Below are 22,731 nucleotides of genomic sequence, written 5' to 3' on the forward strand. Positions count from 1 at the left end.
TTGACCTTGTGATCCACCCGCCTCGGCCTCCCAAAGTGCTGGGATTACAGGCGTGAGCCACTGCGCCCAGCCGAGACAGGATTTCACTACATTGCCCGGGCTGGTCTCAAACACCTGGGTTCCAGCAATCCTGCGTCGGCCCCCGCCAAATGCTGAGATTACAGGCAGGAGCCACCACTCCTGCAGCCCATATCTGGCTTTTTGCTAGTTCTAGAACTCAGTCATATTATTTCCAGTTATTTCTCAACATTTTAAATTAACTTGTACCAATCCGTTTTACGTATAGGATGTCAGCTAACCCACATGTTTTAAATGGTTGGTGCAATTCTTTTAGAATTGTGTTCCCAGAAATAGTAGTGGATCCAAGGATTTATAAATGATTAATCCCAAAATACACTGTAACTGTTCATATACAAATTAGTTTGTACCTTGCCCAGAATTAGATGTTTCAATGCCTCAGTTCACATTTAATTCAGAACTCCAATTATTCTGCTTGTGTGTTGGTTTTGAGATGGAGTGTCGTTTTGTCACCCAGGCTGGAGTGCAGTGGTGCCATCGCAACTCACTGCAACCTCCGCCTCTCAGGCTCAAGCGGTGCTCCTGCCTCAGCCTCCTCAGTAGTTGGGATTACAGGCAGGTGGCACCAAGCGGGGCTAATCTTTGTATTTTTAGTAGAGACGGGGGTTTGCATTGTCGGCCAGCTGGTCTCAAACTCCTGAATTCAAGTGATCTTCCCACCTCGGCCTCCTGAAGTGCTGGGAATACAGGAGTGAGCCACCACGCCCAGCCCAGAACTCCCAATTATTCTGAATGTTACGTTGGATTACACTGAGAAAAGAAAGATGATTAAATTATTCACAAACCTGAGCCAGGAAGTCCTACTGGTTGTTATGAAAGGCTGTGGTAAAGAATTGTTAAATTGCCGGGCGCGGTGGCTCACGCCTGTAATCCCAGCACTTTGGGAGGCTGAGGCGGGTGGATCACGAGGTCAAGAGATCGAGACCATCCTGGTCAACACGGTGAAACCCCATCTCAACTAAAAATACAAAAAATTAGCTGGGCATGGTGGCGTGTGCCTGTAATCCCAGTTACACAGGAGGCTGAGGCAGGAGAATTGCCTGAACCCAGGAGGTGGAGGTTGCGGTGAGCAAGATCGCGCCATTGCACTCCAGCCTGGGTAACAAGAGCGAAATCAGAGCCCTAATATGATCTCCCAGATGACCTCCGCTCACCTGGTTTCCTGTTTGCTGCCTGAGGGTTGCCCAGTACACAACGGGCACTTTCTTCTCTATTCCTGGTTGCGTTTACTTACTTCCTCTGTGTATTTCTAGCCTGTGAGCAGATTACTAATACCATTTGGATAAAGATCATCTCTTATTTATCATTTTAGGGCAAACAATGAAATATAGGAAAAAAAAAAAAAACAACAAAATCAACCAAAGAAAAAAGGAGACTTTGGACCCTGACAAGGGGGGTTTCAGTCCCACAGTTGCTACTTCCTTCACTTCACGTCTCTTGACAACCTGACAGGGAGCAGTGATCTGTGGAAGGATTTTTCAAATTATTTTAAGGAGAAAAACTTGAACTTCTTCGGGAGTCAGTAGGTTATGAGTTCACTTACTGTGCTATGGTAGGAAAAGTTACCAATAAAATTTTATACAAACTTCTGTCATATATAAAATGGGGGACAATAATGACTGAGTTATTTTATTTTATTTTATTTTTGAGACAGTCTCGGTCTGTTGCCCAGGCTGGAGTGCAGTGGCGCGATCTCGGCTCACTGCAACCTCCGCCTCCCAGTTTCAAGAGATCCTACCTCAGCTCCTGTAGTAGCTGGGATTACAGGCACCTGCCACCATGCCCGGCTAATTTTTGTATTTTTAGTAGAGATGGGGTTTCACCATGTTGGCCAGGCTGGTCTCAAACTCCTAACCTCAGGTGATCCGCCCACTTCAGTCTCCCAAAGTGCTGGGATTACAGGCATGAACCACCACGCCCGGCATGACTGAGTTTTAAACTTACAATTTTATATAAAGAATACTTGGGCTCGGAGTGGTGGCTCACGCCTGTAATGCCAACACTTTGGGAGGAGAAGGCTGGAGAATCACTGGAGGCAAGGAGTTCGAAACTAGCCTGGTCAAAGTAGAGAGGACCCCCCCTACCCCCACCCCCAACACACACACAACAAATAACATACTCTATAGACTTTGTTTTTTTTTTTTTTTTTTTTTTTTTTTTGAGACGGAGTCTCCCTCTGTTGCCAGGCTGGAGTGCAATGGAAAGATCTCGGCCACTGCAACCTCCGCCTCCTGGGTTCAAGTGATTCTCCTGCCTCAGCGTCTTCAGTAGCTGAGATTACCGGAGCGCGCCACCACGGCCAGCTAATTTTTGTATTTTTAGTAGAGATGGGGTCTCACCATCTTGGCCAAATTGGTCTCGATCTCTTCACCTTGTGATCTGCCCACCTGGGCCTCCCAAAGTGCTGGGATTACAGGCTTGAGCCACCACGCCCGTCCTACTCTGTAGACTTTAAAAGCTATGATTACTAGATCGTTGGCAGATGAAAAAGATGCTGGGTATTAGTACAGAGAGAAACCTGGAGTTTTAGTTGGTTGAGTAACTTGCTTAGGAAATGTAATGTATTTGGTAGGAGAAAATAGTTTAGCCTTCTTCAAGCCACCAGTCTGGTACCTGAAGTATGCTGTTTCCACGTTTCATTACTAAATTCCTTCCCACATCCTGCTCAAGTCTCCGGCAACTGTTCCCGCCCCGCAAGGTCTCCGGAACCATGCTATGGATAATTACATTAAAAGTGCACAGAAAAGGGCGAGGAATCGTATTAGTAATTCAACCCATACAAAAGTCACCTCCTGAATAAGAAAGGATACAATTTTAGCATTTACAAATTGTGGGGGAGGGAACAGAAGGGGAGAAGAAAAGAAGAGGTGGGGAGAAAAAGGGTCTTTGAGAGGCAGGAAGTGGGAGGAGACTTTGCAAACAACAGTCTTGGGCCAGGGGCCATTTTGGAAGTCTCTGGCCAAGCTCCGCTTCCTATCGGAATATGGAGAAGGTAAAAGGCAAGGAGGTCAGTACAGTTTTAGTGAATTTATTTTCTGTCTGTCTTTGTCTCCTTGTGTTTCTGTTGTCCCTGAGCACTCCTGATTATTATTATTATTATTATTATTATTACTATTGTTATCATTTTGAGATGGAGCCTTGCTCCGTCGCCCAGGCTGGAGTGCAATGGCCCGATCTCGGCTCACTGCAACCTCCGCCTCCCGGGTTCAAGCCATTCTCCTGCCTCAGCCTCCTCAGTAGCTGGGATTACAGGCGCCCGCTACCACGCCCAGCTAATTTTTGTATTTTTAGTAGAGATGGGATTTCACCATGTTGGTCAGGCTAGTCTCAAACTCTTTGACTTAAGGTGATCTGCCTTGGCCTTCCCAAGTGCTTAGGATTACAGTCGTGAGCCACCGCGCTCGGCCCGGATTTTTCTTTTAAGGAGAAAACAGTGTGCCTTCGAATTTTCTTCTCTTGACTCTATTTTAGAGTAAACCCCAAGAACGTGAATGCAACCTGGTATATTGAAGTAAGAAATGAGGTTCAGCTGAGGAGGTTGAGGGTGCCAAAATATAGGGAAAAAGAAAGAAATTAGGTGTTTGTTTTTGGAACAGGGTCTCACTTTGTCTCCCAGGCTGGAGTGCAGTGGTACCATCACTGCTCACTGCCACCTTGACCTCCCAGGCTCAAGCGGTCTCTCCGCCTCGGCCTTCCAAAGTGCTTTTGGACACACGCCGCTGCTCCCGGCCCGGGTTTTCTGTTTTGAAGAAGTGCTTTGTTCTGTCAGAGAATTAACTGAATATCGGGGCTAGAGGGAAATGGTTACAGGAGAAAAACGGTGGTGAGGGAAGATTTTAGGAAGAGGTCATTGAGCTGAGGTTGGAAAAGAGTGAAACTCCTTAATTTCCTTTAGATGGACACAGATCCTAAACCAAAGGTGCTGGGTATGAATTCTCCTTTTCCCAGTGTCCTTAGGACTTAGGAGTAACCGGAGCCACACATTAGCAGCCGGGCAGACAGAAACTTTGAGACGTGTTGCACGGGCACTGAACGGCCGTATTTGAACCTCTTTACTTGAACTGGGTCATTTTTAATTCTCTCAGTTTTAAGACTTTGTGAGGTCCAAAGTGCGTACTTCTTGTAAGGGTTATGCAAATGTAAATTTCAAATCCAAATGCAGACCTGGTATAGCGATGTAAAAATGCCACACAAATGTTAATTTGTGCAGTAATCCACCCTGAAAGTGAAGAAAAAGATTTAGATTTCGGGGAAGTTTTAGATTACATTTTTTTTTTTTTTTTTTTTTTTTTTAATTTTAGAGAAGGAGTCTCGCTCTGTCTTCTAGGCTAGAGTGCAGTGGCGTGATCTCGGCTGACTGCAACCTCCGCCTCCCGGGTTCAAGCAATTCTTCTGCCTCAGCCTCCTCAGTAGCTAGGATTACCAACTAGTTTTAGCTTAGACCACCTGACTAGTTTTTTTGTATTTTTGGTAGAGACGCGGTTTTACCTTGTTGGTCAGGCTGGTTTCGAACTCCTGACCTTGTGATCTGCCTGCTTCGGCGCCCCAAAGTGCTGGGATTACAACTTTAAGCCACCGCACCCGGCCTAAACATTTTTTTTTTTTTTTTTTTTTTAAATGAGACGAGTTTCCTTCTGTCTCCCAAGCTGAAGTACAGTGGCTGATCTCGGCTCACTGCACCCTCTGCCTCCCGGGTTCAAGGGATTCTCCTGACTCAGCCTATCGATTACCTGGGATTACAGGCACGCAGCACCATGCTCAGCTAATTTTTGTTGTTGTTTTGTTGAGAAGGAGTCACGCTCTGTCGCCCAGGCTGGAGTGCAATGGCGCGATCTGGGCTCACTGCAACCCCTGTCTCCGGGTTCAAGTAATTTTCCTGCTTCAGCCTCTGGAGTAGCTGGGATTACAGGTGCCTGCCACGACGCCCGGCTAATTTTTGTATTTTTGTATTTTTATTTTTTGAGACGGAGTTTCGCTCTTGTTACCCAGGCTGGAGTGCAATGGCGTGATCTCGGCTCACCGCAACCTCCGCCTCCTGGGCTCAGGCAATTCTCCTGCCTCAGCCTCCTGAGTAGCTGGGATTACAGGCACACGCCACCATGCCCAGTTAATTTTTTGTATCCTTAGTAGAGACGGGGTTTCACCATGTTGACCAGGATGGTCTCCATCTCTTGACCTCGTGATCCACCCGCCTCACTCAGCCTCCCAAAGTGCTGGGATTACAGGCTTGAGCCACTGCGCCCGGCTAATTTTTGTATTTTTAATAGCGATGGTATTTCACCATGTTGGTCAGGCTGGTCTCGAACTTTTTTTTTTTTTTTTTTGAGACAGAGTTTCACTCGTTACCCAGGCTGGAGTGCAATGGTGCGATCTCAGCTCACCGCAACCTCCGCCTCCTGGGTTCAAGCAATTCTCCTGCCTCAGCTTCCTGAGTAGCTGGGATTACAGGCACGCGCCACCATGCCCAGCTAATTTTTTGTATTTTTAGTAGAGACGGGGTTTCACCATGTTGACCAGGATGGTCTCAATCTCTTGACCTCGTCATCCACCCGCCTCAGCCTCCCAAAGTCCTGGGATTACAGGCATGAGCCACTGCGCCCAGCCAGAGACAACTATTTTCATTCTAAGAGCGATAAACCGCTGAAAGGATGTAAAGTTTTCATAGTGTAACTCTGCCAACAGTGTTAGAAAAGAATTTATTGCCTGGCGCGGTGGCTCAAGCCTGTAATCCCAGCACTTTGGGAGGCCGAGTCAGGTGGATCAAGAGCTCGAGACCATCCTGGTCAACATGGTGAAACCCTGTCTCTACTAAAGGTGCAAAAAATTAGCTGGGCATTGTGGCGCGTGCCTGTAATCCCAGCTACTCCGGAGGCTGAGGCAGGAGAATTGCCTGAACCCAGGAGGTTGCGGTGAGCCGAGATCGCGCCATTGCACTCCAGCCTGGGTAACGAGCGAAACTCCGTCTCAAAAAAAAAAAAAAAGAAAAGAAAGGAAAACTATTTGTAAGGGGTCAAGAGTGAAGGACTGGGAGGAAAAAAAAAAGTATTCCTGATAAGAGATGATAAAATATAGTAAGTTAGGGAAGGGCTTTTTGTTTTTTTTTACCCCCTTTTTTTTTTTTTTTTTTTTTTTGTGCAATTTGACCTTTTGATGTTATGCAATGTTTTTTGTTTTTTTTTCTAAGACAGATTCTCGTTCTGTCACCCAGGCTGGAGTGCAGTGGTGCAGCCTCACCTTGCTACAAGCTCTACCTACCTTCCTGGCTCAAGCAGTCCTCCTACTTGAATAGCTGGGACTACAGGCATGCACCATCATTCTCAGCTAATTTTGTTTCCTTTCTGTAGAGGCAGGGTTTCACTTTGTTGCTCAGGCTGATCTCCAATTACTGGACTCAAGCCGTGGCCTCCTAAAGCACTGGGATTACAGGCCTGAGCCACCACTCCTGGTCTGCCTAAGCACTTCTTCCCCTAAGGCAGATCCTGTTCTCTTCTACTCTTGTTTGTTTCTGTGTTTTCATGTGCTTTCAGACTGACTTCTTCCCATTTTTTCCATCATTGCTTCCCAGTCTTGTAAATGAAACTGAGTATTAAGAGGATACCCCAGAGGAGAATCCACATTACCAGTGGAGTGCAGGACTGTCTTGGTGCCTTAGAAGTGAGTTATCTTGAGGCAGGTAGTGTATGTGCGGTTTGGACACTAGAGGAATGACTGATGAGCTCCTCTGTTCCCCAGTGGACCCCCACAGAGAAGGCGAGGGAAGAGGATCAGCAGGCTTCTAATCAACCAAACACGATTGCATTGCCGGGAACATCAGCGAAGGGGGGAACCAAAGGGAAAGTATCTGTCAAAGGTGACAAAGGTAAGAGGTCTACAAATCCTCAAATCCCACTTTCTCAGGTCTTAGAAGCCTGAAGAACTTTTCTAATGGAAAAGGAAAAACCAGGGAAGAAATTTCCACCATCTATTGTGCAAATCCTACACTTCTTGGAAGCCTACCTGAAACTGCACCTCCCTGAAGCATCTTTTGGTCACCTTTGCTGTCACTGATCCCTTCCTGTCTTCAGACTTCCACAGCATATTTGGTTCTGTTGATCATTTTTTGCTTCACTTGCTACTGGGAGTTAAGGATTTCCATGTGCAATCATCTGGGAACAGACAACTATAAGTTTGAAACTCATTCTTGAAACCGTACTTACTATCCTAAAAGTAAGTTAGGACAATACCTATCTTTATTCAGGCTTGGGTTTTGAGTGTGAAAATTGATGTTGAATAATTAGGTGAAGCGCTTACACTGTGCCTGAGAAGTGATGTGTACCTAGTAAACCCTAGTAACTGTTAGTGCCTTACAGGCTGTGTCTGTCCTGGAGGTGTGTTCTGGAAGTCTTTTTTTTTTTTTTTTTTTTTTTTAAATACCTGAGAACTCTGGAAGTCTTTTTTTTTTGAGACACAGAGATAGGGTGTCGCTCTGTCAACATGATCTGAGCTCTCTGCAGCCTCTGCCTCCCAGTTCAAGTGAGGCTCCTGCCTCAGCCTCTCAAGTAGCTGGGATTGCAGGCATGTGCTGCAATTTTTGTATTTTTAGTAGAGATGAGATTTCACCATACTGGCCATGCTGGTTGCAAACACCTGGCCTCAAGTGATCTGTTTGCCTTGGACCCCCAAAGTGTTGGGATTACAGGCATGAGCCCACCGCGCCTGGCCAGAAATCTTTAATGAATGAAGACAGTGTATGTGAGGTGCAGAAGCTGGATGAACAAGAACACAGGAGGGCTAAGGAGGCGTGCCTGCAATGAGATCAGAGTGCTCCTCTGACTGGGGGGCTGGCAGAATTTGGGGTATTAGTGGTTGCCTGTGTAGCACTCCCAGGTGTTGATTTTGCTCTGTGGGAAGAGGACACCACCGCTGAGTATTTATGATCTCAAGAAGTGCCATCTCTAGTGCCACCACCTGGATTCTGTGGATTAAGGGGCTCACAAAGGCACAAGTGTACCTGAGTAGTGGGGAGATTTAGGAATTAAAACTGGATCTAGAAGTGGTAAGTCCTAGGTTTGAGAGGAATTGAACTATTCATAACTAAAAGTGATTTTACTTGTGAAATTCTGAAAAACTACAAGTTAATTACTACTAACTTTATTCTGTTCTCCTTCAGTGCTCTGCCCCAAGAAGAAGGCAGACTATGATAACCCCAGACCTCAGAAGAAGATACCAATCCCTCCCTTACCCTCTAAACTGCCACCTGTTAATCTGATTCACCGGGACATTGTTCGGGCCTGGTGTCAGCAATTAAAGCTGAGCACCAGAGGCCAGGTGAGGCCCTAGGCTGGGGACCGTGCGGCTGGGAGGAAGGGGTAGGAGCCTTACTTGTCTTACTAATGCAGTTTTCTGTTGTTTTAGAAACTGGATGCATATAAGCGCCTGTGTGCCTTTGCTTACCCAAACCAAAAGGTAACTTTTTTAAGGATGGACGCTTCAATGTTCATCCTAATTACCTGTTGTAACCTCAAAAGAGAGTAAAGGAACTGTCTTAGCCTCCCCTTGTCCCTCCACCCCTAGTTCTAAGAAAGAACAGTATTTTCCAACTCTACTTTTTCACCATGTCTGCAAAGAGTAATAAAAATGAGGCAGCCCAGTCTGGTCAACATGGTACAACCCTGTCTCTACTAAAAATACAAATATTAGGCTGGGATTATGTAATCCCAGAATTTTGGGAAGCCAAGGTGTGCAGATTGCCTGAGGTTAGGAGTTAGAGACCACCCTGGCCAACATGGTGAAACCCCATCTTTTTTTTTTTTTTTTTTTTTTTTTTGAGACGGAGTTTCGCTCTTGTTGCCCAGGCTGGAGTGCAATGGCACATTCTCGGCTCACCGCAACCTCCGCATCCTGCGTTCAAGCAATTCTCCTGTCTCAGCCTCCCAAGTAGCTGGGATTACAGGCATGTGCCACCACGTCCGGCTAATATTTTTTTTGTATTTTTAGTAGAGACGGGGTTTCACCATGTTGGCCAAGATGGTCTCGATCTCTTGACCTCGTGATCCACCTGCCTCGGACTCCCAAAGTGCTGGGACTACAGGCGTGAGCCACCGCGCCCGGCCCCAAACCCCATCTTTTAAAAAAAATAGAAATACTAGTGGGGTGTGGTGGAGCATGCATGTGATCCCAGCTATTTGGGAGGCTGACGCAGGAGAATGTCCTGAACCTGGGAGGCAGAGGTTGCTGTGAGCTGAGATCGTGCCACTGCACTCCAGCTAGGGCAATGAGTGAAACTGTCTCAAAAAAAAAAAAAAAAAAAAAAATGCAGGACATCACTTAAATTTTTTTTTTTTTTTTTTTTTTTTTTTTTTGAGACGGAGTTTCGCTCTTGTTACCCAGGCTGGAGTGCAATGGCGCGATCTCGGCTCACCGCAACCTCCGCCTCCTGGGCTCAGGCAATTCTCCTGCCTCAGCCTCCTAAGTAGCTGGGATTACAGGCACACGCCACCATGCCCAGCTAATGTTTTGCACCTTTAGTAGAGACGGGGTTTCACCATGTTGACCAGGATGGTCTCGATCTCCCGACCTCGTGATCCACCCGCCTCGGCCTCCCAAAGTGCTGGGATTACAGGCTTGAGCCACCGCGCCCGGCCAGATAAATTTTTTTAATTGGAAAAAACTGTACTTTTTTCATGTACAGCATATGGTTTTGAAATATGTATACACTGTGGAATGGCTAACTCAAAAGCTAATTAATACATCACTTTACATACTTATTTTTGTGGTGAAAATATTCAAAATCAAAATCATCTCAGCAACTTTTTCTTTTTTTTTTTTGAGACAGAGTTTCACTCTTTTTTTTTTTTTTTTTTGAGACAGAGTTTCGCTCTAGTTGCCCAGGCTGGAGTGCAATGGCGCGATCTCGGCTCACCGCAACCTCCGCCTCCTGGGTTCAGGCAATTCTCCTGCCTCAGCCTCCTGAGTAGCTGGGATTACAGGCACGCACCACCATGCCCAGCTAGTTTTTTGTATTTTTAGTAGAGACGGGGTTTCACCATGTTGACCAGGTTGGTCTCGATCTCTCGACCTTGTGATCCACCCGCCTCGGCCTCCCAAAGTGCTGGGATTACAGGCTTGAGCCACTGCGCCCGGCCTCAGCAATTTTTTTTTTTTTTTTTTTTTTTTTTTTTGGAGACAGAGTCTTGCTCTGTTGCCCAGGCTGGAGTGCAGTGGCAGCATCTTGGCTCACTGCAACCTCTGCCTCCTGGGTTGAAGCAATTCTCTGCCTCAGCTTCCCCAGTAGCTGGGATTATAGGCACCTGCCACCACGCAGGATAATTTTTGCATAAGAGACAGGGTTTCACCATCCTGGCCAGGCTGGGCTTGAATTCCTGACCTCATGATCCGCCTGCCTCGGCCTCCCAAAGTGCTGGGATTACGAGTGTGAGCCACCGCACCCAGCCTAACTTTAGAGCAATTTTCAAGATTAACTATAGTCAGCAGGTTGCACAATAAATCTTTTGAACCTAGTCCTCCTGTCTAAGTGAAACTTTGTATTTGATCCATACCTTGTTAACTCTGAGGCCATTTTAACCTTTATTATTATCTTTATTATTTAACCCTTTATGTAGGATTTCCCTAGCACAGCAAAAGAGGCCAAAATCCGGAAGTCATTGCAAAATAAATTAAAGGTGGAAAAAGGGAAAGCGTGCCTGCAGAGTTCTGGGACACAGCCTCCTCAAGTGGCCCTTCCCCCTGCAGAGGGGCTGCCTGCTCTGGAAGGGCCCACTGCTCTCCTTGAGGGAGTTAATACAGTTGTGGTGACAACTTCTGCCCCAGAGGCTGTGCTGGCCTCCTGGGCAAGAATTTCAGCCAGGGCAAGGACGCCAGAGGCAGTGGAATCTCCACAAGAAGCCAGTGGTAAGCCCAACATGAAAAGCTTATTCTTGTCCAGTGAGGAAATAAGCTTAGTAGATATTAATGCTTGATACATTTTAGGGTATATGAAAAACCCATGAAGGGTTGCTATTCTTGGACCCTGCCCACAGAGTTTCTGTTTTAGGTCTAGGGCAGAACCTGAGAGTTCTAATAATTTCCTGGGCAATACTGGAAGGATGCTGGTCTGGGGACCAGAGTTTGAGAACCACTACTCTAAATTATTAGTGGCATCAGAGGAGGATAACAGTCTGGGTCCCGTCCCCCCCCCCACCGGCTTTAAGCAATTTAAATTAAAAACGATCTAAAATGGATTCCTGCTGCTGAATGCCAGAATTGCATTAATAAGTTATTTAAATATTTTCCAGTTTTTTTCCTTTTTTTTTTTTTTTTGAGATGGAGTTTCACTCTTGTTACCCAGGCTGTAGTGCAATGGCGCGATCTCGGCTCACCGCAACCTCCGCCTCCTGGGTTCAGGCAATTCTCCTGCCTCAGCCTCCTGAGTAGCTGGGATTACAGGCACGCGCCACCATGCCCAGCTAATTTTTTGTATTTTTAGTAGAGACGGGGTTTCACCATGTTGACCAGGATGGTCTCGATCTCTTGACCTGGTGATACACCCACCTTGGCCTCCCAAAGTGCTGGGATTACGCCGGGTGCGGTGGCTCAAGCCTGTAATCCCAGCACTTTGGGAGGCCGAGGCGGGTGGATCACAAGGTCGAGAGATCGAGACCATCCTGGTCAACAGTGAAACCCCGTCTCTACTAAAAATAAAAAAATTAGCTGGGCGTGGTGGCGCGTGCCTGTAATCCCAGCTACTCAGGAGGCTGAGGCAGGAGAATTGCTTGAACCCAGGAGGCGGAGGTTGCGGTGAGCCGAGATCGCGCCATTGCACTCCAGCCTGGGTAACAAGAGCGAAACTCCGTCTCAAAAAAAAAAAAGCGCTGGGATTACAAGCTTGAGCCACCGAGCCTCTCCCTCTCCCTCTTTTTTTTTTTTTTTTTTTTTTTTTTTGTGACAGAGTTTCGCTCTTGTTACCCAGGCTGGAGTGCAATGGCGCGATCCCGGCTCACCGCAACCTCCGCCTCCTGGGTTCAGGCAATTCTGCCTCAGCCTCCTGAGTAGCTGGGATTACAGGCACACACCACCATGTCCAGCTAATTTTTTTGTATTTTTAGTAGAGACGGGGTTTCACCATGTCGACCAGGTTGGTTTTGATCTCTCGACCTTGTGATCCACCCACCTCGGCCTCCCAAAGTGCTGGGATTACAGGCTTGAGCCACTGTGCCCGGCGCTTTTTTTTTTTTTTTTTTAAAGGTAGGGTCTCGCTATGTTGCCCAGGCTGGAGTGCAGTGGCTATTCACAGGCGCGATCCCACTACTGATCAGCACAGGAGTTTTTTTTTTTTTTTTTTTTGTGACGGAGTTTCGCTCTTGTTACCCAGGCTGGAGTGCAATGGTGCGATCTCGGCTCACCGCAACCTCCGCCTCCCGGGTTCAGGCAATTCTCCTGCCTCAGCCTCCTGAGTAGCTGGGATTACAGGCATGCGCCACCATGCCCAGCTAATTTTTTTGTATTTTTAGTAGAGACGGGGTTTCACCTTGTTGACCAGGATGGTCTCGAACTCTTGACCTCGTGATCCACCCGTCTCGGCCTCCCAAAGTGCTGGGATTACAGGCTTGAACCACTGCGCCCGGCCTAGCACAGGAATTTTAACTTGCCCCGTTTCTGACCTGAGTGGGTTCACCCCTCCTTAGGCAACCTGGTGGTCCCCATGCGCACACCCAATCAGCATAGTGCACTACAGCCCAGAACTCGTAGACTCAAGTGGTCCTCCAGCCTCAGCATCCCAAGTAGCCAGAACTACAGGCACCACTGTGCTTGGACAGTTTTTTTCATTGTAAAATGAGTTAGTAATACCGACCTCATATGTTGTAAGAATTACAGGAAATGCAAGAAAAGAAGATAGTAAACTGCTTAGCTCAATCCAATCTGTGTTAAGAGTTGAGACCCCCGAACTTATTTCATGAAGCCCTTTCTAGACACTCTGGGTTAGTCTTTTTTTTTTTTTGGAGACGGAGTTTTGCTCTTGTTACCCAGGCTGGAGTGCAATGGCACAATCTCAGCTCACTGCAACCTCCGCCTCCTGGATTCAAGCAATTCTCCTGCCTCAGCCTCCTGAGTAGCTGGGATTACAGGCACGCGCCACCATGCCCAGCTAATTTTTAGTATTTTTAGTCGAGATGGGGTTCCACCATGTTGACCAGGATGGTCTCGATCTCTTGACCTCGTGATCCACCCGCCTCGGCCTCCCAAAGTGCTGGGATTACAGGCTTGATCCACCGCGTCCGGCCTCTGGGTTAGTCTTAATACCGTCTGTCCACCTACGACTATACTGCTTCCAACTAGATGAAGCTTTAACAGGAACTGTCTTGTATGCCTTTCTAAAAGTACAGGATAGTGTAGAGGTTAAGTTAGGATTTCAGGGTTCATGTCTTGGTGTTGGGTTAAGAAGGAATCAAGGGTGATGGGCCATAATGCAGTCTTAGGTGAGTATGTCATCCTGTTGGCGTGGGTACCTCTCTGTCTTTGTTTCGCCAGGTGTCAGGTGGTGTGTGGTCCATGGGAAAAGTCTCCCTGCAGACACAGATGGTTGGGTGCACCTGCAGTTTCATGCTGGTCAAGCCTGGGTTCCAGAAAAGCAAGAAGGGAGAGTGAGTGCTCTCTTCCTGCTTCCTGCCTCCAGTTTTCCACCCCCGCACCTCGAAGACAATATGTTGTGCCCCAAATGTGTTCACAGGTAATTACCTGGTGCTTTTCTACAAACTAAGAGTGGGTGCCTGATTTTTCGACTGCAGAAAGTCAAGATAAGATACACATTAATCTTAAATAGCCATGTATTTTCAAGCCCAAATTGTCAGTAAAGAGTTTCAACAAAATTATCACTCAAGTTTATCCCCAGGAAAAAGAAAGCATTTATGTATCAGGGTTTAATGCTTCTAACCTGAGACACAGAATTCTGGCAACAACAAACGTTGTATAATTACTATATTCAGAGTATATGTCCTACACAGAAATAACGACTAGCAAAAAACCTCTTTAAGTAGTGTACAGTTTAATAGGGATGGTGGGCCCATAAGCACCTGAATAGCATGACAAATATCAAAGAAGAGGTTCCTTAAGGATAGAACTGACCGTATGGAAAGTGGGGATCAGGTCATTTCTCAGCCTAGGAAATAAAGCGAGACCGTCTCTGACAGGAAGAAGTGTGTGAATGTGTGATTTTTGCTTCTTTGAGATATCCTGCTTTTTGCTGTATTTTGATAATCTCTCTGCGCCAAGCAGCTGAATAGAACAGGTCACTTTGGATAGTTCTTTAATAACATACTTCGGTTTTTGGGAAAGGGATGAGAAGAGCCACTCCGAGGCCTTGTGCCCATGGCTGGCACAAGTCAGGGAACATATTACAGAGGTGTGATAACTTGGCTGATGGTTGTCATTCTTTAATGACATGGTCACAGGCTTGCTTACCTTATGATCCTAAAGGTGTAAGGGCAATTCCAGCAGCGGGGTTCTGGGCTATTTTCCAGGACGAAGCTTGATACGTCTTGATTCTTATCTTTTTAAAAACAAACATTTAATTTGCTTTATAGGAACAAGGTCTTAATAAAAAGCCTCCAATGGGAATAGAGTATCAGGAAAAAGGCCGTATCTATGGTAATTAATGGCACAAAGGCTGGAGAGTTGGATTCCGTGGTGCTGCTGACAGGTGAACTTCGTCCTCTTCACACCTGCTTACGGTCCGCGCAGACTGCTGGGGTGGCATATCTTAGCCTAAGACCCCAGCAGGTCCTGTTGCTTTGTGAGTAGAGATATGATAGACTCTTGCATTTGAAAACGGAAAATCATTTCACAAATTGCCATAAATTGTAGTTAATATGTACAAAAACGTATTCATACTACCTTTCTAAAATAGACTTCAGCAGCTGTTTTGTTTTGTTCTGTTCAGTTTTATTTTATTTTTTTGAGACACTATCTCGCTCTGTTGTCCAGGCTGGTGTGCAGTGGTGCGATCTCAGTTCGGTGCAAACTCTGCCTCCTGGGCTCAAGTGATTCTCCTGCCTCAGCCTCCCGGGTAGCTGGGGTTACAGGCACCTGCCGCCATACCCAGCTATTTTTTAATTTTTAGTAGAGATGGCGTTTCACCTTGTTGGCCAGGCTGGTTTCAAACCCCTGGCCTCCAATGATCCACCCATCTCAGCCTCCCAAAGTGCTCGGATTACGGGCATGAGCCACTGTGCCTGCTTTCAGCAGCTCTTTTAAGTGAGAACTTCTTCAGCTGAGCATTGGAAGGAGTTGAGTAAAACGGTAGTTTGCTCCTGTGCTCAATTTTTTTCCTCCTCTGGACACTGATGACTTCAGGAGCTGCTTCATTCCAATTGCAATTTCATAAAACATTTTTTTTTTTTTTTTTTTTTTTTTGGAGACGGAGTTTCGCTCTTGTTACCCAGGCTGGAGTGCAATGGCGCGATCTCGGCTCACCGCAACCTCCGCCTCCTGGGTTCAGGCAATTCTCCTGCCTCAGCCTCCTGAGTAGCTTGGATTACAGGCATATGCCACCATGCCCAGCTACTTTTTTTTGTATTTTTAGTAGAGATGGGGTTTCACCATGTTGACCAGGATGGTCTCGATCTCTTGACCTTGTGATCCACCCGCCTCGGCCTCCCAAAGTGCTGGGATTACAGGCTTGAGCCACCGCGCCCAGCCTCATAAAACATTTCATAAAAAGTATTTTAAGGCAAAGAAAGCCTGTTAATTCTCTCCCTCCCCCAAAACGTGATTCTTTTTTTGTTTGTTTGTTTGTTTGTTTTTGAGACGGAGTTTCGCTCTTGTTACCCAGGCTGGAGTGCAATGGTGTGCCATCTTGGCTCACCGCAACCTCCGCCTCCTGGGTTCAGGCAATTCTCCTGCCTCAGCCTCCTGAGTAGCTGGGATTACAGGCACGCGCCACCATGCCCAGCTAATTTTTAGTATTTTTAGTAGAGACGGGGTTTCACCATGTTGACCAGGATGGTCTTGATCTCTCGACCTCGTGATCCACCCGCCTTGGCCTCCCAAAGTGCTGGGATTATAGGCTTGAGCCACTGCGCCCGTCCAAAACATGATTCTTAATATTCAAAACAATGTTTTTCAGAGTTCTCTTAATCTGAGATTTTTATGGTATGACTACAGAATCAAAACACAAGGCACTTTGTATTATTTCACTTTAAGTTTTGTATATATCTGGTGTTTAAAATGTTTAAGATTGCTTCCCCACTCAGAAATACGTAATATATTGAACTTAAAATGTGTTTATTAACCAATTCTCCGTAAATAAATATGTATAGAAAATAATTCATCTGTTGTATTTAGGGAACCGTATTCACTGCATGCAAATTATTGTTAGTGTTCTTAAAGTAGGAGGAAACCGAAACGTGTGATTTTTCTTTTGCATTACTCATTTGTTTTTTCTTTATTAGTTGGTGGTGTGGGTTGGATCATACTTTTTTTAAAACTACTTACTTAGGTGTAATTGACGTACAAAAAGCTGTACATATTTAATGTTTCTTATTGAGTATAATTAATTTTTATTTTTGTGTGTGTGTACTTCCTAAATTTATAATCCTGTGAGTCTGCGAACAGATCTGTTTTTCACTTGTTCTGATTTAATGACAGTTTCCAACATTGTTTTGTTACTACAAATAGGGATCTATTTTTTTTTTCACCTTCAATGAAGATAATAAAAATAATGCACTGGAAGGAGTGGCAGAGTTGGAAAATTTGTAACCATTATAATATAGATGTAATAGGTTAGGAAAGAATCCTCAAAATTGTTAAAACAAGGAAGGAAAGTTTGTTGAGAAGCAAGATGTTCTTCTCTCCTGCTATTCGTCTCTGGTGGTTAGTTGTTCAGTGTAATAAATAATAGACATTTGTTTCTTAATACTATGCATATTGTTTGTTTTAATTTTGTTTCTTTTTTAAAACTTCTCCCCTGCTTTCTTCGGATGGGTCAAGTTTCTTTCTTTTTTTTTTTTTTTTTTTTTGAGACGGAGTTTCGCTCTTGTTACCCAGGCTGGAGTGCAATGGCGCGATCTCGGCTCACCGCAACCTCCGCCTCCTGGGTTCAGGCAATTCTCCTGCCTCAGCCTCCTGAGTAGCTGGGATTACAGGCACGCGCCACCATGCCCATCTAATTTTTTTTGTAGTTTTAGTAGAGACGGGGTTTCACCGTGTTGACCAGGTTGGTCTCGATCTCTCGACCTTGTGATCCACCCGCCTCGGCCTCCCGAAGTGCTGGGATTACAGGCTTGAGCCACTGCGCCTGGCTCTTTTTTTTTTTAAATTAATTTTTTTTTAAAATAACGGCGGGGCTTCTCCATGTTGGTCAGGCTGGTCTTGAACTCCGGACCTCAGGTGATCCGCCCGCCTTGGCTTCCAAAGTGCTTGGATTACAGGCATGAGCCACCGCGCCTGGCTTCTATTCTGTTTTCTTCCATTCTATTAATTTGGAAATTTCCTTTGCTTAATTGCATTCTACCAGTAAGACCGTTTATTTACTCATCCTTCCTTCCCTGGGAAGATAAAACCTTAAAGTTACATACTCTCTAAATCAGGTGTCCCCAAACTTTTTACACAGGGGTCCAGTTCACTGTCCCTCAGACCGTTGGAGGGCCGCCACATACTCTGCTCCTCTCACTGACCACCGATGAAAGAGGTGCCCCTTCCTGAAGTGCGGCGGAAGTGGGGCAGGCTGGATAAATGGCCTCAGGGGGCCGCAGTTTGGGGATGCCTGCTCTAAATCACCCTGATTTCCACAAGCCTCCCCCAAGTTCCTATCACCACGTTCAGTCCCCCACTCCCTGTTTCCCTCCCATACTCCGAGAATATAAAGAGGAAGACTGCTGGAGCTATAATTTCTGGGTCTCAGTTCCTTGGCAGAGGCATGACATGGTATGATACTTTGTTTTGCGGGGAGCTGAGAGAAGAGGTTTATATTCCTAATTTCCCATCTGGATGTAAAGGTGACATTTGCACAAATAGGTCTGTGCCCACATTGTATGTGGTGTGGAAAACCTGGAACTAGCCCTCCAAATTTTTCTTGTCTCCAAAGGAACATGGCAGCTCCCAAGGGAGAATGTTGGTCAGGGCCTCTGAACTCATTGCTGATAGAAATAAAATTTCTGCAGTTTGGCATGATGAGGTTTATGGACATAAAAATTGGAATTTGGTGACAGCCACCTTATCCAAGTATTCCAATTTAGCACCACCAGGAATGTTACAAACTGAAATGTCTTTTCCAATCAACAATGGAAAGTACACAGTATCATTGCCAGAAAAAATGTAAATCTAATCATGAGGAAGCAATCAGTCCTGATTATACCTGTTGTCTCAGGCTGATTAAGTGAGTACATCCTGCTTTGGATGACAGTTACTTAGACGCCGGGCGTGGTGGCTCACGCCTGTAATCCCAGCACTTTGGGAGGCCGAGGCGGGTGGATCACGAGGTCAAGAGATCGAGACCATCCTGATCAACATGGTGAAACCCTGTCTCTACTAAAAATACAAAAAACTAGCTGGGCATGGTGGCACGTGCCTGTAATCCCAGCTACTCAGGAGGCTGAGGCAGGAGAATTGCCTGAACCCAGGAGGCGGAGATTGCAGTGAGCCGAGATCGCGCCATTGCATTCCAGCCTGGGTAACAAGAGTGAAACTCCGTCTCAAAAAAAAAAAAAAAAGAAACAAAACAGTTACTTAGACATAGCCATATGTGAAGAGTGACAGAGGCCAAGGTCGGGGCTCACGCCTGTAATCCCAACATGGGAGACAGGCTGGCAGGTGACTTGAACCCAGGAGTTCAAGACCAACCTGGGCAACGTGCTGAAAACCTTTCACCAAAATAAAAAAAATCAGCCAGCTGGGGTGGCCTGTGGCCTGTAGTCCCAGCTACTCAGGAGGCTGCAGAGTTCAAGGCTGCAGTGAGCCGTGATCGCACCATTGCCTTTCAACCTGGGCAACAGAACAAGACCCTCAAAAAAGATCCAGGAAGTAAGGTAATTAACAAGAGGACAATCCATTCAAATAAAGTTGATCTAGTGCGGTGGCTCATGCCAATGATCTCAGCACTTTGGATGGCTGAGGCCGGTGGATTACTTGAGGTTTGAGTTTGAGACCTGCCTGGCCAACATGGTGAAACCCTGTCTCTACTAAAAATACAAAATAAGGCATTTGTGGTGGCAGGCACCTGTAATCCCAGCTACTTGGGAGGCTGAGGCAGGAGAATCGCTTGAATCTAGGAGGCGGAGATTGCAGTGAGCCCAAGATTGGGCCATAGCACTCCAGTCTGGGCAAAAAGATTGAAACTTCATCTCACAAAACGTTAAGTTTTCCATAAAATATGTCAGTGATTCTCATTTAGTCCCCAAACCAGGAGCATCCATATTAGCCTGAAACTTTGAAATGCAAATTCACTGCAACCTCCACCTCCCGGGTTCAAGCAGTTCTGCCTCAGCGTACCCCAAGTAGCTGGGACTACAGGTGCGTGCCATCATGCTTACCTCATTTTTGTGTTTTTAGTAGAGACGGGGTTTCACCATATTGGTCTGGCTGGTGTGAAACTCCTGACCTCATGATCCGCCCCCTTTGGCCTCCCAAAGTGCTGGGATTATAGGCGTGAGCCACCACGCCTGGGTGAAATGAAAATTATTTTATCTTAGACCTACTGAATAACACAGGTTGAGGTTGAACAATGTGTTTTTAAAAGTCCTGCAGAAAAGTGTAAGAACCACCGATCTTGCTGATAAAAAGTAAAATGGGTTTTCCAAAGGGCAGAAGTAATAAGAACTGACTGGAAGGGCCCCAAAGGGATTTTTCTGGAGATAGAAATATTTTCTATCTTGATTGGGGGAATTGGCTACTCTTTTTTTAAAAGCTCGTAACAGTGTACATTCAACATTTGTGTATTTCACTCAATTTTATCTCAAAGGAGAAAAAAAGGTTAGTTTGGAAATCAAAGAGGTAATGGTTTGTGTCACATGACTCTACCCCCAGTATTTCTGTAGATGTCAGAGGTAGAGATTGAAAGAAGCCTTGTTTATCTCCATGGTCGATGACAAAGAGGAGGACCACACTACATCAGGGGGTTTATAACACCAAGAAGGGTTCTAAAGAGGTACACAGACTAGATGAGAATTCTCAGCATTCCAGAACTCATGTGGGTCTAACTGGAATGCAAAGGTGAACTCCACATTCTGCTCTTCCCTCAAACTCCTGTTTCAAGTCAGCATGGTGGCTCTCACCTGTAATCCCAGCACTTTGGGAGGCCGAGGCGGGTGGATCACTTGAGATCAGGAGTTCAAGACCAGCCTGGCCAACATGGAGAGAACCTGTCTCTACTAAAATACAAAAACTAGCCAGGCGCCCAGTGTGACAGCACACGACGGTAGTCCTAGCTACTCCCGTCCTAGCTACTCAGGAGGCTGAGGTAAGCAGATCACTTGAATCAGGAGGCGGAGGTTGCAGTGAGCTGAGATCAAGCGACTACACTGCCTAGGTGACAGAGACTCCGTCTCAAAGAACAACAAAGAAAAGGCAGGGTGCGGTGGCTCACGCCTATAATCCGAGCACATTGGGAGGCCGAGGTGGTCGGATCACGAGGTCAAGAGAGCGAGACCATCCTGGTCAAAACGGTGAAACCCCGTTTCTACTAAAAATACAAAAATTAGCTGGGCATGGTGGCAAGCGCCTGTAGTCCCAGCTACTCAGGAGGCTGAGGCAGGAGAATTGCTTGAATTGGGAGGCAGAGGTTGCGGTGAGCCGAGATTGCACCATGGCACTCCAGCCTGGGCAACAAGAGCGAAACTCCGTCTCAAACAAATAAACTGGCCAGGCGTGATGGCTCATGCCTGTGATCCCAGCACTTTGGGAGGCTCAGGTGGGTGGATCACCTGAGGCCGGGAGTTCAAGAGGTCCTGGCCAAAATAGTGAAACCCCCATCTCCACTAAAATAAAAAATTGGTCAGGCGTGGTAGCTCGCGCCTGTAATTCTAGCTACCCAGGAGGCTGAGGCAAGAGAATCGCTTAATCCAGGAGGCAGAGGTTGCTGTGAGCCAAGATTGTGCCACTGCACTCCAGCCTGGGCAACAGAGCAAGACTCTGTCTCAAAAATAAATAAAAATAAAAATAAACCTTAAAATAGCAGGCTCGGTGTGGTGGCTCACACCTGTAATCCTAGCACTTTGGGAGACATAATGTGGGAGACCTTGAGCCCAGTAATTCAAGGCCAGGTTGGGCAACATAGTGAGACCCTGTCTCTACAACGAAATTAATTTAAACCAGTGTGGTGGCACATGCCTGTAGCCACGGCTACTCAGGAGGCTGAGGTGGGAGGATTTCTTGAGCCCAGCAGGTAGAGGCTGCAGTGAGCTGTGATCATACCACTGTACTCCAGCCTGGGCAACAGAAGCTAGGAGAACAAAGTAAAGGGTAAAACAAAACTGCGAAAATTTAAATAGGAAACTACAGGAAATTCACACAATTGTTTTGACAATAACAACAAAATGTAAGAAGAAGTAGAAGCCACGTATGGTGGCATGTGCCTGTAATCCCAGCTACTCAGGAGGCTGAGGCAGGAGGATTGTTTGAGCCTGGAGTTCAAGCCCAGCCTGTGCAACATAGTGAGACTGTCTCCATAAAATAAATAAATAAAAACAGATGCGGTAACTTGCAGATTAAAGAAAAACTTAAGGCACATTTCAATTTATTAAAGATCTCGTTTGGATTTTGATTCAAACAGATTGTTAAAAAAAAAAAAATGATTGAGCCGGGTGTGGTGGCTCAAACCTGTAATCCCAGCACTCTGGGAGGCCAAGGCAGGTGGATCATGAGGTCAAGAGATCGAGACCATCCTGGTCAACATGGTGAAACCCCGTCTCTACTAAAAATACTAAAAATTAGCTGGGCATGGTGGCGCGTGCCTGCAATCTCAGCTACTCAGGAGGCTGAGGCAGGAGAATTGCCCGAATCCAGGAGGTGGAGGTTGCGGTGAGCGGAGATCGTGCCATTGCACTCCAGCCTGGGTAACAAGAGCAAAACTCCGTCTCAAAAAAAAAACCAAAAAAAAAGATTAAGAGATTCTACTCATAAAAAAAAAAAAAAAAAGAAATGAAAGAAAAGAAAAATACATAAGATAACTGGAGGTTTTTTTTTTTTTTTTTTTTTTTTTTTTTTTTTGAGATGGAGTCTTGCTTTGTTGCCGAGCCTGGAGTGCAGGAACATGAACTTGGCTCATTGCAAACTCCACCTGCTGGGTTCAACCAATTTTCCTGCCTCAGCCTTCACCAGTAGCTGGGATTACAAGCACCCACTACCACGTCCGGCTAATTTTTTATTTTCAGTACAGAGGAGGTTTTGCCATGTTGGCCAGGCTGGTCTCAAACTCCTGACCTCTGGTGACCCAACCGCTTCGGCCTCCCAAAGTGCTGGGATTACAGGCATGAACTGGCCAGAAAATTGGAGTTTTGAATATTGCTGGATATTTGAACATAAATTTAAATATTTTGAAAATATTAAATAATTATTTTAAATTACGTTTACATGTAAAAAGGATATTGCAGTTATACTAAGAACAAAGTGTTTTCCACCCCTCTGGATTTACTCATTTATTTGTTGAGACAGCTTCACTGCAGCCTGGGGCTCTTGGAGGAAAGG

General features: G+C 46.0%; 1 protein-coding gene across 1 annotated transcript; it reads left to right on the forward strand.

Moving 5' to 3' along the window:
• Positions 1-3,007: 3,007 nt before the first annotated feature.
• DPPA4 (developmental pluripotency associated 4) lies at positions 3,008-15,633 on the forward strand. Its single transcript, XM_039477419.2, has 7 exons — positions 3,008-3,085; positions 6,811-6,937; positions 8,228-8,385; positions 8,473-8,523; positions 10,680-10,968; positions 13,585-13,783; positions 14,637-15,633. The coding sequence occupies exons 1-7, from the start codon at positions 3,062-3,064 to the stop codon at positions 14,671-14,673; spliced, it is 885 nt and encodes a 294-aa protein (XP_039333353.1). The 5' UTR covers positions 3,008-3,061; the 3' UTR covers positions 14,674-15,633.
• Positions 15,634-22,731: the final 7,098 nt, after the last annotated feature.

The sequence above is a fragment of the Saimiri boliviensis genome, chromosome 8 (genome assembly GCF_048565385.1).
Source record: "Saimiri boliviensis isolate mSaiBol1 chromosome 8, mSaiBol1.pri, whole genome shotgun sequence".
NCBI lineage: Eukaryota > Metazoa > Chordata > Mammalia > Primates > Cebidae > Saimiri > Saimiri boliviensis.

Excerpts from the sequence above, each read along its gene's own strand:
- DPPA4 (XM_039477419.2), top strand. The coding sequence starts at position 3,062 with ATGGAGAAGGTAAAAGGCAAGGAG. Across the intron at positions 3,086-6,810 it reads AGAAGGTAAAAGGCAAGGAG|TGGACCCCCACAGAGAAGGC; the intron begins GTCAGTACAGTT and ends TCTGTTCCCCAG. Across the intron at positions 6,938-8,227 it reads ATCTGTCAAAGGTGACAAAG|TGCTCTGCCCCAAGAAGAAG; the intron begins GTAAGAGGTCTA and ends GTTCTCCTTCAG.